We start from the raw sequence: 17,544 nt of genomic DNA, 5'->3' as shown, positions 1-17,544 counted from the left end.
TGAATACATGATTAAAAGCTTTAGTAAAACAGGAATAGAAGAGAACTTCCATACCCTAATAAAGAGTATTTGAAAGAAACTCTTACAGAAAGTGAGAGAATAATGAACACCGAGTTCAGAATGGGTAAACGGAGACAGGGCGATGAGGTGGGGGAAAAAACACATAGATATACATGAATTATTGTCAAAGTCCTTATTTATTTATTTATTTATTTATTTATGGAGAGAAAGGGTGATGCGCGTCTTAGTGGGGTGGGTAGAGGCAGAGGAAGAGGGAGAGAGAGAATTTTAAGCAGGCTCCACATCCAGCATGGAGCCACAGTGGGGCTCTATCTCAGGACTCTGAGATCATGACCTGAGCTGAAATCAAGAATCAGACGCTTTACCAACTGAGCCACCCAGGCGCCCCAAGGTCTTAATTTTTATACTGAGTATAGGCTACTGTGGATTCTTACGCTATTCCCAAAGCCAAATTAACAAACAAATGCATGGGCCAATGATGAGATTATCATGAACCAGTGTGTCTCCAATGGCAATTTCTGAAGATCGCATTATCTGGAAACTTGTACCACATGCAAATACTCCAGCTCCAGCCCTGACCTACTCAATCAGAAACTTTGAGGGGTGGGCCCAGCGACATGTGTTTTAAGAAGCCCTCCAGGTGATTGTGATGCGTGCTAAAGACAGATCAGCATGATCATAAATCACGAATTCTAGAGTCTGTACACTTATAGTCCAACTAACAAAAGGGAAGCACAGCTACGGGGTGCCGTGTACTTGTTTCATGGGGACAACCACTGCACTTTCTCATTTACTTGAGCTTTAAACCAGATGAGAAAGGACTTGAACGTGACTCCCTTTCTTCCTGATGCCCTGGTAACAAATCTAAAAGGGAGAAAATGAGGCCTATTACACTATTAAAACCAGCAGCAATTCCTGATACTAGGAACTTGCTACACCTCAATGTAGTGGCAGATTTTATTACGTAGACCCAAAGTCAGAACAACTTTTAGGAAGTAACATGATAACAACAACAACAACAAAAAGGAAGTAGCATGACTTCTGCAAATGGGGAGGACAGCCTCCAACAATTTTCCTATAGTTTGAAACAAGGAAAAAACACTGGTTCAACACAGTGCAGGCAACTTCCAGAAGATAAAAGTCTGGAGAGGAGAAAAGATGTAGAGTTATGTGCTGAGAACTACTGGACACTGCAGTTTTGGAGATGAAGTATTTCACTACAAAAGTCCCACTAATAGCTCTTGTCTCGGAATAAGTCTTATACCTTATGAACCTCTGCCAACTCATGGTCCATCCTTGCTGCCCTCTTGAGAAAACCAGCTTTCGTGGTAGTGACTTTTGGCTTTGGCGGTCTGATTCGGGGTTGTGTAACAAAATCTGGGAGACATGACTCAAGTTCAACTAATCCTACAGGAAGGAAGTATATATTTTTAGTATTCAGTGATTAAATTTCATGTTTTGAAAGCATAGTGTTAATTTTAGTAGCTGTTTGCTAAGTGGTTTCATTTTAGAATTACTGATAAGATAGAGCTCACATAATTGAAGTGGCCCCAAAATGTAAAGCAAATTTCTACATAATTAATGTTCTCATGTTCTCGGTGATTTAGACCACAAAATGAAAAATGCATTCTTTTTTTAAAAAGATTTTATTTATCTGAGAGAGAGAGCGAGCACATAAGGGGGGTGGGGCAGAGAGAGAAGCAGACTCCCCACTGAGTAGGGAGCCCAATGCAGGACTTGAACCCAGGACCCTAGGATCAGACACTTAACAGACTAAGCCACCCAGGAACCCTGAGAAATGCATTCTAATTAAATATTTCCCTACAAAAAAGTATTAAGTTCTATGATAATAACCAACAGAAAGTTAGTGACCATATGATATATGGGACCACCAATTTTTCGTGGCTATATACCAGTTTACTGTATTCTGCTCTGGAGATGATCAGCCAGAGCTGCAAGTTCAACAGTGTGACCATCAATTCATGATCTTGGCCATGTATATGCTTCAACTTGTCAATTAAATTTAAATAATCGAAATGAGCCTCTCCGGGACTTGGCAAGAGGTATAGTCCTCTCCACGAACTTGTCCCCTAGTTACCTATTTCCTTGCCCACTAGTTTACTAATACTTCTTTTTAAAGGGCTGGTTTCATGATATATTCCTTGTTTACTTTGAAAACCTGATATAAAAGCTTTTTCAATTTCACTTTTGTGACATTGAACATGCTTAAATGTTAAGTAGGTAAACACAGATATATTGTTACACAATATATCCATTTATTTATTTGGATCTTAGGAGTTTTTATTGGTTTGTATGTACTCATATTAATAACATTAAATGTGTTCATTGCTATTTCTTAAAAATATTTTTATTTGTTGTTTAGCCTTTAATCTAATACTTCTCTTTTAGTACTTTAATACTCCTCTTATACTGGACTTGTAATTATGTAAATTGCTTACCTTCATAGGTGTTGAGATAGTGGTTTTTTACTACAAAGTCCTCTGAATTGTTGTCAGGGAAACGACCAAGACGAGACAGAGGTCCATAGACCTGTGATGCGTAATCACAATAATCCCTGATGATATTTCTTCTCTCCAACTTTCCTTCTATATTCTTTCTTTTTCCCACAAGTTTTCTGATTGCTACAATAAAACATACCTCTGTGACTATCTTCACAGTGTTGTTCTGAACAAATGCATAATAATAAGCCAGTTCTACTCTTATTCACAGGGAAGCTACTGAACTGATTGAATTTCATGATGACCGCTCACTGCAGCCAGGTCTGTCATCTGCATAGCCCAGGTCATCATGAGACAAGTGGGAGTGACAGAAGCTGAGTCAATTAGTGTCCTTAGTTGGTACTCATCAAAAGTCTTTTATAAGTGCATTCCAAGGTAAGAGGTAAGAGCTTACAAAAACTTACTTACAAAAACTCAGGAAGAGTTTTGTCAAGCTAATGAAACAAACTCAAAGTAACCAAGAAAGACATGGTCAGTGGAGTTCTGGAGCATTATTTTCTCCTGGGAAAATAACTGCCAGGGAAGGAAGACAACAGGTTCTTCAATAATCTCCTTCCACCTTGGCTAACAACAGAATAAAACACAATATATCCCAGCTTAGAGCTTTCAGAACTGTCTGGCCGTCAGATGGAAAAGGCTCAGCTGTGCACACTGGGAGTTTACTCAGCTGAGGAGTTGTGCTACCTCTCCACCTATCACAGATCCACCCCCAGGGCTCCACACTGTGCACTCAGGATGAGTGCAAACCCATACTGTGGGACGGCAAAGTCTTACTGTAAGAGGCGGCTGCATGTACTACTGCTGCCTTGTGGGCATTTATGTTTGATTCTCGACACTTCTGTGTGTGACATGGGGTTTGAGAATTAAATAAAAATAGTTTATATTTTGTTATTTATCTTTTTTTATTAGTTTCAGAGTAGAGGTCAGTGATTCATCAGTTGCATCTAACGCACGGTGCTCATTACAAGTGCCCTCCTTAATACTCATCACCCAGTTACCCCGTCCCTCTACCCCTCCCCTCCAGCAACCTTCAGTTTGTTATTTATCTACAAAAGTTAGTCAGCTCATCATTAGTGAGATCAAGTACTGAAGAGAAATAGTGTTGAAAATATCTGACTGCATACTTAACAGCTAGTTAAAAGTTATCTTCTCACACACAAAATAAGTTCAGGGGCATATAAGTGAGAGCAGATAACAGGCACCTAATTTATGGGGGAGGGGTGTCCTTGAAGGCCTCACTGAAGAAGAAGTGACATATGAGTAATGTCTTAGCCTTGGTTCCCTCAAAGGCAGAGCCTAAAACAAAGTTATGTGTGCAGGTAGTTTTTTGGAAGGTGACCGATCCCAGAGGGTGGGAGAGAGGGACAGGAGGACTTTAGAATAGAATAGAATACAATAGACAAGCTAGTCAACCCATCGTTATTATTGTGAAGTACTGAAAAGAAACAGTTGACAATATCTAAATGCATACCTAGCATCTAGTTAAAAGTTATTTTCTCACATCAAGACAACTTTAAAAGTTAAGTTCACTGAGAATAATTTTAAGGATTTTTTTTAATTTTAAGGAATTTTTATAATTGTTCTACTTTTATAGAAAAACAACAAATTTGGTTTTTTAAATATTGTGATTATTCTATTAGGCATAGAAATTGCTAATTTGCACATGTAATTGAAATATTACAATTTTAAAAGTAAATTACATTAAAAGTTCCTAAGCAAACAAAACTATAAAGTTAAATACTGAGTTAAAATTTTTAATCCTTATTATTATTTTTTTAAAGATTTTATTTATTTATTTGACAGAGATCACAGGTAGGCAGAAAAGCAGGCAGAGAGAGAGAAGGAAGCAGGCTCCCCACCGAGCAGAGAACCCGATGCGGGGCTCGATCCCAGGACCCCGGGATCATGACCTGAGCCAAAGGCAGAGGCTCTAACCCACTGAGCCACCCAGGTGCCCCTTTAATCCTTATTTTTATTAATTTTTTTTTTGAGAGGGAGAGAGACAGAGATGAGGGGTGGCGAGGGACAGAGGGAGAGGGTGAGAGAGAAGATTTAGTAGGCCCCATGCCCAGTGAGGAGCCCAACGTGGGGCTTGATCTCCCGACCCTGAGATCATGACCTGAGCCGAAATCGAGTTGGACACTTAACCAACTGAGCCATGCAGATGCCCCTTTTTTAATTTTAATTTAAAATTTTGATATAGTCATTCTTAATCATCCACGGACTGCTCTTTTTATATGTACAGATATAGTACGCAAACAGATATACAGTATATCCATGGTATTAAAATTTCATGGCAGGGAGTGAGCAGGAAAAACGATGATTAAATGTCTCATTTAAAAGCAATAATAAAAAAAGACTGAGAAATAGGGCTCCCTATCCAGGACTTCAATCCATGAATATGGGAAGGCCAACCCCTTACACTTACCCCCACCACACACACACACTCATTCCATAATGTTAATAGCTGGACTGCCTGTTAGAACATCAATACTTGGTTTTCTCAGTGAGGAGTTTTCTTCCACTCTTCTACTTTTGAGAAATAATTCATCTCCTTCACTTATTTAATAACATTAGGACTCGAAAGAATTGTATCTAAATCAGGTTTGCTCAAAGATTCAAAGCAAAGCCAACCCTCCCATTCTCTTCACTGTTCATATGACACCATTACCTGAGACATGTGTGTGCTGAATCCGTGCCAATTTTGCCTCCTTTGCTTCCTGCAGTTGAGACCACCGGGCATTCACGTGCTTCATGTTCACTTCGTTTTGATTCTCATCACGTTTTCTCAGCAGCTCTTTTAGAATTTCCAGGCGAATCTCCTGAAGTCTTTAAGTAAATCACCAAACATAAAGACCTATTTGGTATCTCAGAGTGTTCTACTAGAGAGAAGGGAAACACCTGCCATAAACAGGATGTTCTCTTGGGGCTAGTATCACATTCATGTATTTAAAAAGACTGCTCTGGCAAAAGTATGACAAATGGATTGGCTGTTTGGGGGAGGCAACTCAATAGTGAGTCTCTCTCTAAAAGGAATATGTATGGGCGTAGTTCTGAAAGGCGAAGAAGAGTATGCCAGTCAAATAAAAGGGCTCTCTAGGCAGATGGGCCTAAAAGAACAATAAGATGTTTGTGCACAGTTCTGGGTCCATAAGTATTGGCCGGGGAGTTAAGTAATACGAGTGAAGAGAAAATGAAGCAGCATGCTATTTTAAGGAATAAATGTGAAAATGCCAGTGTCTGGCACATATAGATACCCAATCAATCTTTGTTTCCCTTCCCCTCACCTATATCTTGTTCTCCTAGAGCTAGCTACCTTGCTCATGTGTATACAACCATGTACACATGACTTCAAAATCTCTACCTCTGGACCAGGTGTTTCTGAGCCAGAATTCCTGTCTACTTGGAATTTTCAGCTAGCCCCTGACAACCTCAAACAAACCCCACTCATTTTGTTCCAGCAGAAACCTACCCTTTCTTACATCTTCTTCCCTCCCCTAACAATTCCTCTTCTAAAACACTTCTTACATCCATCCCTTAGCTCATGTTTTTATCATCCCTCTCCTAACTTCGATTCTAGTTGCTAATCTAGTCTCTCCTTCTAATCTTGCTCCAGACAGCTGTCAAGATTTTCCTTCCTAAAATAGACATTTGAACATTTTACTCTTACTTAAAAATTCATAGAGTAATTTATTCAGCCACTCATTTGTCAAATATTTATGAAGTGCTCACCATATGCCAGGCAGGAAACAAACAATGATGAACAAAATAAAACACCTTCTCTCAAGAAGCATGGTTCTATTGGAGTGGGCATATCAACTAGCATTTTATAGCACAAGAAGATAAATACCAGACCAGAAGAATGAAGAATGTGGGAGAAGAAATGACAGAGCCTCTATGTCTAGTGCTATCCCCAGTGGATCCAGGAAGGTGGGGAAGTCTTCCTTACAGGAGCCATGAACTCTAGTCTTGAGAATAAACAAGGATTGAGATTTGCTACATACACAAGGGAAAAGTGAGGCCTCAGTAGAGGAAAGTTCAACTCAAATGACTAGAGACAGAGCTAACATGTCATACTGGGGGAGCTTCTCAAAGCAAACATACAAGGGAGAGTGGCGAAGTAGTGAAAAGCGAAAAATATGGAGAAACAGGTGTTTTTAAAAATAAGCGACAAACCAAGAGTCACCTTTCTGTCTGAAGTTAGAAATCCTAGGTTCATTCTCAAATTCATCACTGAACCTCAATTCCTTTAGTCATAAAATGGACATAACAATTTCTATCCCATAAGATTGTCATGAGCATTAAATGAGTTAATACATACAACATGGTAGAACAGTAGTTCCCAAACTTGAGCATGCATCAGATAATCTGGAGTCCTCATGGTGCCCGAAAATCTGGATTTCTAACAAATTCCCAGGTAATGCTGATGCTGCTGGTTTGTGGACCACAATTTGAGGACTACTGGCTTGGAACATGGCTCCAACACATAGTAAGCACTCTGTAACTGTAACTGCTCTGTAAATATCATCATCATCATCATCATCATCACTAATATTATCTAACTGATGGCTTCTTACTCACCCTTCAACACCCAGCTCAGAGGCTAGCTTCTCACAATAACTTATCCCAAATCTCCACCTACCCCAAACAGAACTACCCGGAAACATTTTAAATGTTTTTAATGCCCTTCTGATAAGACTATACCTCTCCAAATTGCAGCAATAAATTTAATTTTCTACAGACAGGATTGGGCACCCAATACCTAACACCTTTGCATTCTTTAATTGCAAGTTTTTACCAAAACATCACACAGTCTGGATTCAGGGTTAATAGAAGGTACTGTAAAAAGAGAAACATATTTTGAATTCAGAACCACACTGAGACTCTGGTTCTTAACTTTCTTTTGTGTAAGCGCACCGTCAGGGGCTGTAGTGGCATCGCTATGAGCAGTGAAGTGCCTCAGTTCAGCCTAGGACAAACGACAACCTTATCAAGTTCCCTTCCTTTCCTTTCTTTATTGTTAGGGAGTTGTAATTTGGGGGTTTTCATCCTTTCCACACATTCCAAAGACAGCCTTATTACTGCAAATACATTAGATAAATAACTGAAAACCAGAAGTACCACAGAATATTGTTATTTGTGCACTGTGAGCTCATCTCTTAATTGAGGAATTCCACAATTTGTCTTTTAAATCGAAAATGCCCCATGGGCTGTGACTAGAACCCAAGGCGTCCTGACTGCAAATCCAGTAGCAGGGGGAATAAGAGGATTAGCTAGGAGGCTGATGGATATGAAGATATCCCCAGAGAGGGTGGCTCTGGGAATGAACAGAAAGGGTCAGTTCAAAAGACTCATGAGGAATGGTAAAGATGTGGCATACACACACACAGACACACACACACAATAGGAAATTACTCAGCTATAAAAAAATAATGAAATGTTGCCATTTGTAACAAAGTAGATGGAGCTAGAGTATGTTATGTTGAGTGAAGGAAGTCAGAGAAAGGCAAATACCATAGGATTTCACTCATATGTAGAATTTAAGAAACAAAATAGATGAACATATGGGAAGGGGAAGAAAAAGGAGAGAGACTTTTACCAATGGAGAACAAACTGAGGGTTGATGCAGGAAAGTGGGTGGGGATGGGCAAGATAGGTGATGGGGATTAAGGAGGGCACTTGTGATGAGCACTGGGTGTTATATGTAAGTGATGAAGCACTGATTTCTACTCCTGAAACCAGTATCACACTGTATGTTAATGAACTACAGTTTAAAAAATTTTAAAAAGAAAAACATTTCAGGGGCACCTGAGTGGTTCAGACACCTTCAGCTCAGGTCATGATCCCAGGGTCCTGGAATCGAGCCCCACATCGGGCTCCCTGCTCAGTGGAAAGCCTGCTTCTCCCTTTCCCCCCTGCAGCTCCCTCTGCTGCTCCCCCTGCTTGTGCTCACTCTGTCAAATAAATTTTTAAAATCTTTAAAAAAACAAAAGGCATTTCAATGGGATTCTGTGATAGTCTAGATTTTAGATTTTCTTTAAAGAGAAAAGGGAAGAGAAGAATCACAGATGTTTTGAGGAATTGTTCAAACATGTGTTCCATACTTAAAACTTTACATATGAAGAAGGCATTATACATTTTTATATTGTTAGGAAGAAAATTATAGAGCTATTATTCCCAAAAGAACCAGAAACCCAACTTTCTATCTCTATAGGTGGCAGGTTGCTTTTACACTCATACATTTGGGAAAATGTTTTACAGATAAAAAGTATTTACATTACGCCAACAGCTCAGGTGCAGATATTTGGGTAATCTAGAACTTACTTTTCAATCTCCTGCTCTCTGAAGGCCCACTCCTTCCTCTCCATCGCATTCATCATCCTCCTCCTCTTCTCAAACTGGAAGGAGTCACTCAGACTTGGAAGAGTGGCTTCCCAAGCACGCTTCTCCCGGGCACGTTCTATCATCTCAACCTCAGCTTGTCCTGCTGGGAGCCCTCGACCTGGATGATGAAGCAAAGCACCTTAGAAGCATATGGACAGCCTCATGCATGTTTCAGTATTTCATTTACTCCCTTTCAGTTCCTGTTCTCTTGAACTTCAAGGGTGATGACAAGACAAAATGATATTAGGAAAAATCTTCCTGGTGTGCCTCATAGCTTATCTGTGCCTTGTACTCCCTCTTGTTACTTATTCGGCCAGAAGACATTTTAGTTGCACATAAAATGCTAGACAGTATTTGAAGAATATTATCTGACTACTAAATAATCATACCTTGGAATGCCCTATATCAGACAAATCAGTATTTTGAAATGCAAGGAAATATCAGTTACTTAAAGAAGGTCACAGCTGGTAAGTGATAGAAATCAGGATTTGAACCTGGCAATCTGACTTTTGTGGTCTTATCTACTACTCTATACTCCCTCTCTATTAGAGAAATGAAACAAAAATGAACTCTATAGACAAGCCCATAGCTAACATCATACTCAACAGTGAAGTTGAAAGCTTTTTCTTTAAGATCAGGGACAAAACAAGAGCCTATTCTTATCACTCCTATTCAATATAGTACTAGAAGTCCTACCCAGAGCGATCAGGCAAAGAAGAAACAAAAGCCAACCAAACTGAAAAGGGAGAGGTGAATGGTCTCTGTTACTGATAACATGACCTTATATATAGAAAACTATAAAGACTATAAAAAATGGTTAGAACTAACAAATGAATTCAGTAAAGTTGCAGGATACAAAATCAACATACAAAAATCAGTTGTATTTTTATATATTAACAATGAACTACCTAAAAAATAAAGAACACAATCCCATTTATAATAGAATAAAAAATAATAAAATGGGGGGGCACCTGGGTGGTTCAGTCAGTTAAGCATCTGCCTTCAGCTCAGGTGATGATCCCAGGGGTCTGGAATTGAACCCCTCCTCAGGCTCCTAACTCAATGGGGAGGCTGCTTCTCCTGCTTCTTCTGACCCTCCCCACCCTACTTGTGCATGCTCTCTCTCTCAAATAAATAAAATCTTAAAATAATAATAATAATAATAATAGGAATAAATTTAACCAAGGAGGTAAAAGATCTATGCACTAAAAAACTATGAAATACTGATGAAAGAAATTGAAGATGACAAAAGTAAAGGGAAAAATATCCCATGTTCATGGATTGGAAGAATTAATTTGTTAAAATATACATACTACCCAAAGCCATACACAGATTCAGTACAATTCCTAGTAAGATTCAAAGACACTTTTTACAGAAATAGAAAAAACAGGGACATCTGGGTGGCTCAGTGGGTTAAGCCTCTGTCTTCGGCTCAGGTCATGATCTGACCTGACCATGACCAATGAAACAGAATCAAGAGCCCAGAAATAAACCCAAATATAGTCAACTTATACTTGACAAGGGAGCCAAGAATACTCAATGGGGGAAAGATATTTTCCTCAGTAAGTTGGGCTGGAAAAATTGGATATTTACATGTAAAAGAGTGAAACTGAATCCCTAACTTATATCAATCACAAAAATTGACTTGAAATGGATTAAATACTTAAATGTAAAACTTCTAGAAGAAAGCACAGGGAGAAAGCTTCTTGATATTGGTCTTGGCAATAGTTTTTTGTATATGGCACCAAAAGCACAAATGACAAAAGCAAAAATAAACAAAAATGAGACTGCATCAAACTAAAAACCTTCTGCACAGCAAAAGAAATAAGCAACGGAATGAAATGGCAACCTATACGGTGGAAGAAAATATTTTCAAACCATACATCTGGTAAGGGGTTAATATCCTAAATACATTAGGAACTACTACAAATCAAAAAACCAAAACAATGTGATTTAAAAATGGACAAAGGACCTGAATAGACATTCTTCCAAAGAAGATATACAAATGCCAGCAGGAACATGGAGGGTGCCCAATATCACTAATTAACAGAGAACTACAAAATAAAAACACAAGAAGATATTACTTCAAAGCTGTTAGGATAGTTGTTTTAAAAAAGACAAGAGATAACAAATGCTGGCAAGGATATAGAGAAAAGGGAACCCTAGTACACTGTTGGCAGGAATATAATTGCTATAGTCACTATCAAAAACAGTACGGAGCTTACTCAAAAAATTAAAAATAGAGGTACCATATGATTCAGCAATTCCACTTCTGGGTATATATCTGAAGGAAATGAAATTACTATCTCAAAGAGATATCTGTACCCCACTATGTTCATTGTAGCATTATTTACAGTAGCTAAGACATGGAAACAACTTAAGTGTTCATCAACACATGACTATGTAAAAAAGTGATATAAATGTATATAATTCCTATATAACATTAAATATAATTAACATTACATTAAATATGATTACTATGTGATATAACAAAATTTATCATATATGTAATATTTAATATAATACTGACTATAATTAATGTGATAAATTTTATTATTATATGTAATATAAAATATATAAAATTCAGCCATACAAAAAGGAAATCCTGCCACTTGTGAAAACATGAATTAAACTTGAGGGCATTAATGCTAAGTAAAATCAGACAGAAAAAAACAAAAATTGTATGATCTCACTTACATCTGGAATCTAAAAAAAACTGAATTCATAGAAACAGAGAGTAGACTGGTGATTGCCAGGGGCAAGGAAGTGGGAGAAATGGGTGAAAGCGGTCAAAGGGTACAAACTTATATTTACATGATGAATAAGTTCTGGATATCTAACATACAGCATAATGACTATAGTTAAAAATACTATACTGTATACTTGAAAGCTGACAAGAGGGTAGACCTTAAATGTTCTCACCACACATACCAAAAAAAAAAAAAAAGGTACTATGTGAGGTGATAGGTGTGTTAAGTAATTGTGGCAATCATTTTGTAAAATATATATATATAAAATCATCACATGGTATGCCTTAAACTTATATGATATGTCAATTATATCTCAATAAAGCTAGGAAAAAATGAACTATACATAAGTAAAAATATAACACTGGTCTTTTTTTAAATTTTTACATACATGATATTTTACTGTAAGTATCACTCAGCAACTTGCTTTTTTACTCAATTTTGTCTTGGGGACATTAGTCACACTGATACAAAGAGATCTAATTTCATTCTTCCACTGTAGGACTCAACCAGAATTTAAGCTATCTTCTAAAAATTGATGTTTTAGATTGCTTCAATTTTTGAATACACATAGTAATGCTGCAAAAAACATCCTTGTACTGGTCTCATTATGTCCATATGAAAATTTCTCTAGGATCCTTAGAAGTACCTAAAGTCTAGAAGCTAGATCATAAAATATAATCACTTTAAATTTTTCTGGATATTGCCAAACTTGCCTCCCAGAATTTTCCTCAAGCCTTCTGAGATTCCCCAGCTGCTCTCCCACAGCCCATGCTTCCTTACTCCCTCCCACATTGTTTCTGCCTAATCTCAGTTGCTTTTTGTAGTCCTAACAAATCTTAGTAGTCATTCACAGATTTTTTTTTTTTTTTTGTAGTTTCACTGAAATGTACCTTGTGGGAATTGTGTTGTGCTTATTGCTTTTGTGTGCTTTCTGGGAAGAGAAGAGCAAAGATACTGACTTACATATACACAGTTATACTGGAAATAGGGATTTGGATTAGCATTGCTTGAAGGTATAAAATGTTTAGGGGAGTAATAATATTTATTTATTCAAGCAGGAGTCTTCCCATTTATAAACATGGTATGCTCCTCTTTTTATCAAATCTTTGTTCACATGCTTAAGGAACACTTTATATTTTTCTCCATAATGCTATACACATGTTTTTGTTAAGTGACTTTCTTAGGTTGTTATTTGTTGCTTTAAGATTATATTTTCAAGTATAATCTTATATATTTATAGACATAGCTCATATATAGGAAAGCTATTGATCTTTGTATGTCAATTCCCTATCACCTACCTTCAACTCACGTTCTTTGTTCTGATAATTTGTAATTTCATTTAATTTTCTAAATGAGTAAATTGTCTACAAGTATAGTTTTGCTTTTTATTTCTAATCCTTATACCTGAATTTTTCTCTCTTACTGCACTGAGTCAGCATTTCTCAATCAAAAAGTCAGCATCACTCAATCAGTGATATCACTGCCACACTGAGCAAACAATTATTTCTTATATGGGACTGCTGAGTGCAGGATAGGATATTTAGTATCCATGCCAGCCTACCTCCCAAGCCCCATCCCATGTGCTAAATGCCAGGAACACATCCTAATCATCACTACATTAAAAATGTAGAGGAAGGACTTGTGGGGAGATGGCAGAACAGGAAGATCCTAGGCTTGTCTCATCCAACAGATGCAACTAGTGTAAATAACCAGAAAAACAAAAAACAAAAAACAAAGACTGGAAGAACAGACTCCACACCTATATGTTGAAAAGAGGCCACACTAAGGAGGGTAGGAAAGGCAAAGACATAGTGGGAGCCAAACAGACCTGGAGGACTGTCCACCAAAAGGAAGAATGCAGTGAGTACAAAGAGGACAGAACCCATTCCAGGTACCCCAGGCACAGGGGATAGGCACCAGAAAGAGGAATCCCCGTAACATTTGGCTTTGAAAGGCAGAGGGGCCTGGCTTCGCCATCTCTTAAAATCAGTATGGCTTAGCACTTGGAACTTAAAAAAAAAAAATCAGTGGGCTCAGCTCTGGGAGAGTGGAGGATGAGAGAAAACTGAGCCCCTACCCGTAAAGAGATAGCACACAAAACAGCCCCACTGAGATTCAACTTAGAAGCAGAAATTTGATAAGCATCTGGGATATACAAGAGGGGGGTTTATTTACTATCTCAGAGTTTGTGCTGGAGGGGCAGAGATCTTTGGGAGACTCCTCGAGGAAAAAAGAAGTTGGCAGGGGCCATTTCCCACCCCCACCCTCCAGTGTAGATATATGGACAACTGCCAGAATCAGCACAGCAGGAATAACCACCACCGACCTTTCTAATAGCACACCCTGCCCCAGAGTCTTCTGCAGATCTGCCCTCTCCAACCAAGCTGGCCTCAGCAGAGTTGTCCCAGGCAGCTGCAGGTCACCTCTGTACATACTGACAGACCTTGCTGACACTACTAACTCTGATCCCATGTCTCCTGTGGAACCATCTTGGCAAAAGTCCATCCAAGGCTGGCATTATGCAAGCAGCCCAAAAATGGGCCACCACCACTCCAAGCAATTCCTGTCCCAAGGAGAGGGGAAGATAACCACACATACCAGTCCAACCACACATAGCAGTGGGCTGGGGGCAGATTTCTGAACTAACTGCTGGTCCCACTCACCAACAAAACTATCTCAAGGGACAATACAGGAAGAACACCTTGCTGTTCAGTGCTACTGAAGCTCTGGCAAACCCCTGGTCTGACTCAACTCAAGCTCAAGGCAATCCCAGACTGGCAAAATTAAAACATGGGAACCAAACCCTGCCCACAACAGGCAAAGAGCTTTTGCAGATGACTAGACTGAAGGTAAACACAACTCAGCCACAACAGTAGGGCACAAAGAACATGCACAGAAGACACCCCTGAAATTCCAGGGTCTGGTGAAAAGGGGACATTGTAATGCAAGGCACTACAGGACCACCTCTTCATACATCCATGACTTTCAAGAGCAGATGTAGCTGACTTTCATAACACATAGAAACAGATACAGAGAATTAGACAAAATGAGGATACAGAAGAATATGTCCCAAATGAAAGTACAGGAGAAAATCATAACAAGGACAGGGAAAAATCATAAGAAATCTAAATGAAATGGAGATAAGCAATATGCTTGGTAGGGAATTTAAAGTAATCATCATAAACATACTCACTGAAATGGAGAAAAGAGTGAAGGACTCAGTGAGACACACAACAAAGAGAGAAAACATAAAAAAGACCCAATCAGAAATGAAGAACTCAGTAGCTGAAGTTAAAAATACACTGGAGAGGAATAAATAGTACACTAGAGGAAGGAGATGAACATTTCAGTGACTGGAGGACAGAGTAATGGAAAGCAATCAAGCTGAAAAGGAGAGAAAAAAGAATAATAAAAATGAAGATACATTAAGGAAACTCAACAACACCATCAAGTGTAATAACACTTGCATTATAAAGATCCAAGAAAAAGAGAAAAGGGTGGGGGGAAGAAAATTTTATTTGAAGAAATAATAGCTGAAAACTCTCCAAATCTGGAGAGGGAAACAGAAATCCAGATTCAGGAGGCACAAAATGCCCCCAACAAAATCAACTCAAGGAGGTCCACACCAAAGCACATGGTAATTAAAACAGCAGAAAGTAGTGGTAAAGAATTTTTAAAGCAGCAAGAAAAAAAAGTAGTTATATACAAGAAATACCCTGTAAGACAACAAGCTGATTTTTCAGCAGAAACACTGTAGGCCAGAAGAGAGTGGCATGATATATTCAAAGTGCTGAAAGAGAAAAATATGTAACCAAGAATACTCTATCCAACAAAGCTATCACTCAGAATAGGAGAGAGAAAAAGTTTGCCAGGGAGACAGAAGTTGGGGGAATTCATGACCACTAAACCAGCCTTACGTGAAATGTTAATGGAGACTCTGTGAGTGGAAAGGAAAGACCATAAGCAGGAGTAAGAAAAGTAGGAAGCACAAAACCAGTAAAATAAAGTATATCTATAAAAATCAGTCAAGGGAATCACAAAATAAAAGGACATAAAGTGTAACACCATATACCTAAAATATGGCAGGGGATAGGAATAAAAATTTAGTGCTTTTAGAATGGGTTCAAACTTAAGTGGCCATCAACCTAATATAGACTGCTACATGCATAAGATGTTACATATAGACCTAAAGGTAACCACAAATCAAAAACCAGTAATAGAAATGCAAAATATAAAGAGAAGGGAACCAAAGTACATCAATAAAGAGAGCTAGCAAACCTTGAAAGAGGAGAATGAGAAAAGAAAGGAATTTAATAAGAACTACAAAAACAACCATAAAACAAGTAACAAAATGGCAATAAGTACATACCGCTCAGTAATTACTTTGAATGTAATTGGACTAAACATTCCAATCAAAAGACATAGGGTGACAGAACAGATAAAAAGCAAGACCCATCAGGGCACCTGGGTAGCTCAGTTGGCTAAGCATCTGACTCTTGGTTTTGGCTCAGGTTGTGATCTTAGGATTGTGAGATCAAGCCTGTGTGGGACTCCATGCTCAGAACAGAATCTATCTGGATTCTTCTTCCCTTTACTCCTCCTCCACTCCTCCTCCCCCAACTCACACTCTCTCTCAAATAAATAAATAAATAAATAGTAAAATCTTAAAAAAAAAAAAAAAAGCAAGACCCATCTATATACTGCCTACAAGAGACTCACTTCAGACATAGAGACATATGCATGCAGACTGAAAATAAAGAAATGCAAAAGCATTTATCATGCAAATGAAAGTGAAAGAAAGCTGGGTGGTAACACTTTTATAGACAAAATAGGCTTTAAAACAAAGACTGTAACAGAGGACAAAGAAGGACAGTACATAATCACACAGGGAACCATGATCAAGAAGATGGGAACACCCAAAAATATATAGCAGCTAATAAGAAACTTAAAGGGAGCAATTGATACTAACACAATAATAGTAGGGGACTTTAACATCCTTTATATCAATGGGTAGGTCATCTAAATAGTAAATGATTAAGGAAACAGTGGCTATGAATGACACATTCGACCACATGGATCTAACAGATATATTCAGAACATTCCACCTTAAAACAGTGGAATACACATTTTTTTTCAAGTGCATATGGAACATTCTCCAGAACAGATCACATATTAGGCCACAAAGCAAGTCTCAACAGGTTCACAAAGACTGAAGTACCATGCATCTTTTCCAACCACAACAGTATGAAACTAGACATCAACCACAGGGAAAAAAAATCTGGAAAAACACACATACATAGAGGCTAAGTTACAGGCTACTAAACAATGAATGGGTCAACCAAGAAATCAAAGAGGAATTGAAAAATATATGGAGACAAATGAAAATGAAAACACAATGGCCTAAAATCTTTGACATGCAGGAAAGAAATTTTAAAGGGAAGTTTATAGCAATACAGGCCTACCTCAAGAAGCAAGAAAAACTTCAAATAAACAAGCTAACATTACACTTAAGGGAGCTAAAAAAAAGTACACAAAGCCCAAAACTAGCAGAAGAAAGGAAATAATAAAGATCAGAGAATGAATAAATATAGAATTAAAAAAACAACAACAACAATAGAACAGATCAATGAAACCAGGAGCTGGGTCTTTGAAAAGATCAATAAAATTGATAAACCTTTAGCCAGACTCATCAAAAGAAAAAGAGAGGGCTAAAAAATACATCAGAAATGAAAGACAAGAAATAACAACTGACACCACAGAAATACCAAGGGTTATGAGACTATTATGAAAAATTATATGCCAACAAATTGGATAACCCAGAAGAAATAGAAACATATAACCTCCCAAACTTGATCAGGAAGAAATAGAAA

General features: G+C 38.1%; 1 protein-coding gene across 1 annotated transcript in view; it reads right to left on the bottom strand.

Moving 5' to 3' along the window:
- CFAP91 (cilia and flagella associated protein 91) overlaps positions 1 to 17,544 on the bottom strand; it is a gene marked incomplete at its 3' end in the record, with an annotated part of 127,579 nt that overhangs the window by 60,680 nt on the left and 49,355 nt on the right. Inside the window, 4 exon segments of the mRNA XM_080800349.1 lie at positions 1,286 to 1,428; positions 2,481 to 2,663; positions 5,212 to 5,369; positions 8,865 to 9,042. Of these exon segments, the coding sequence (XP_080656475.1) occupies positions 1,286 to 1,428; positions 2,481 to 2,663; positions 5,212 to 5,369; positions 8,865 to 9,042 (662 nt within the window).

This window comes from Martes martes (assembly GCF_963455335.1).
Source record: "Martes martes genome assembly, chromosome: 1".
Taxonomy (NCBI): domain Eukaryota; kingdom Metazoa; phylum Chordata; class Mammalia; order Carnivora; family Mustelidae; genus Martes; species Martes martes.
This window is presented reverse-complemented; position numbering and strand designations above follow the sequence as displayed.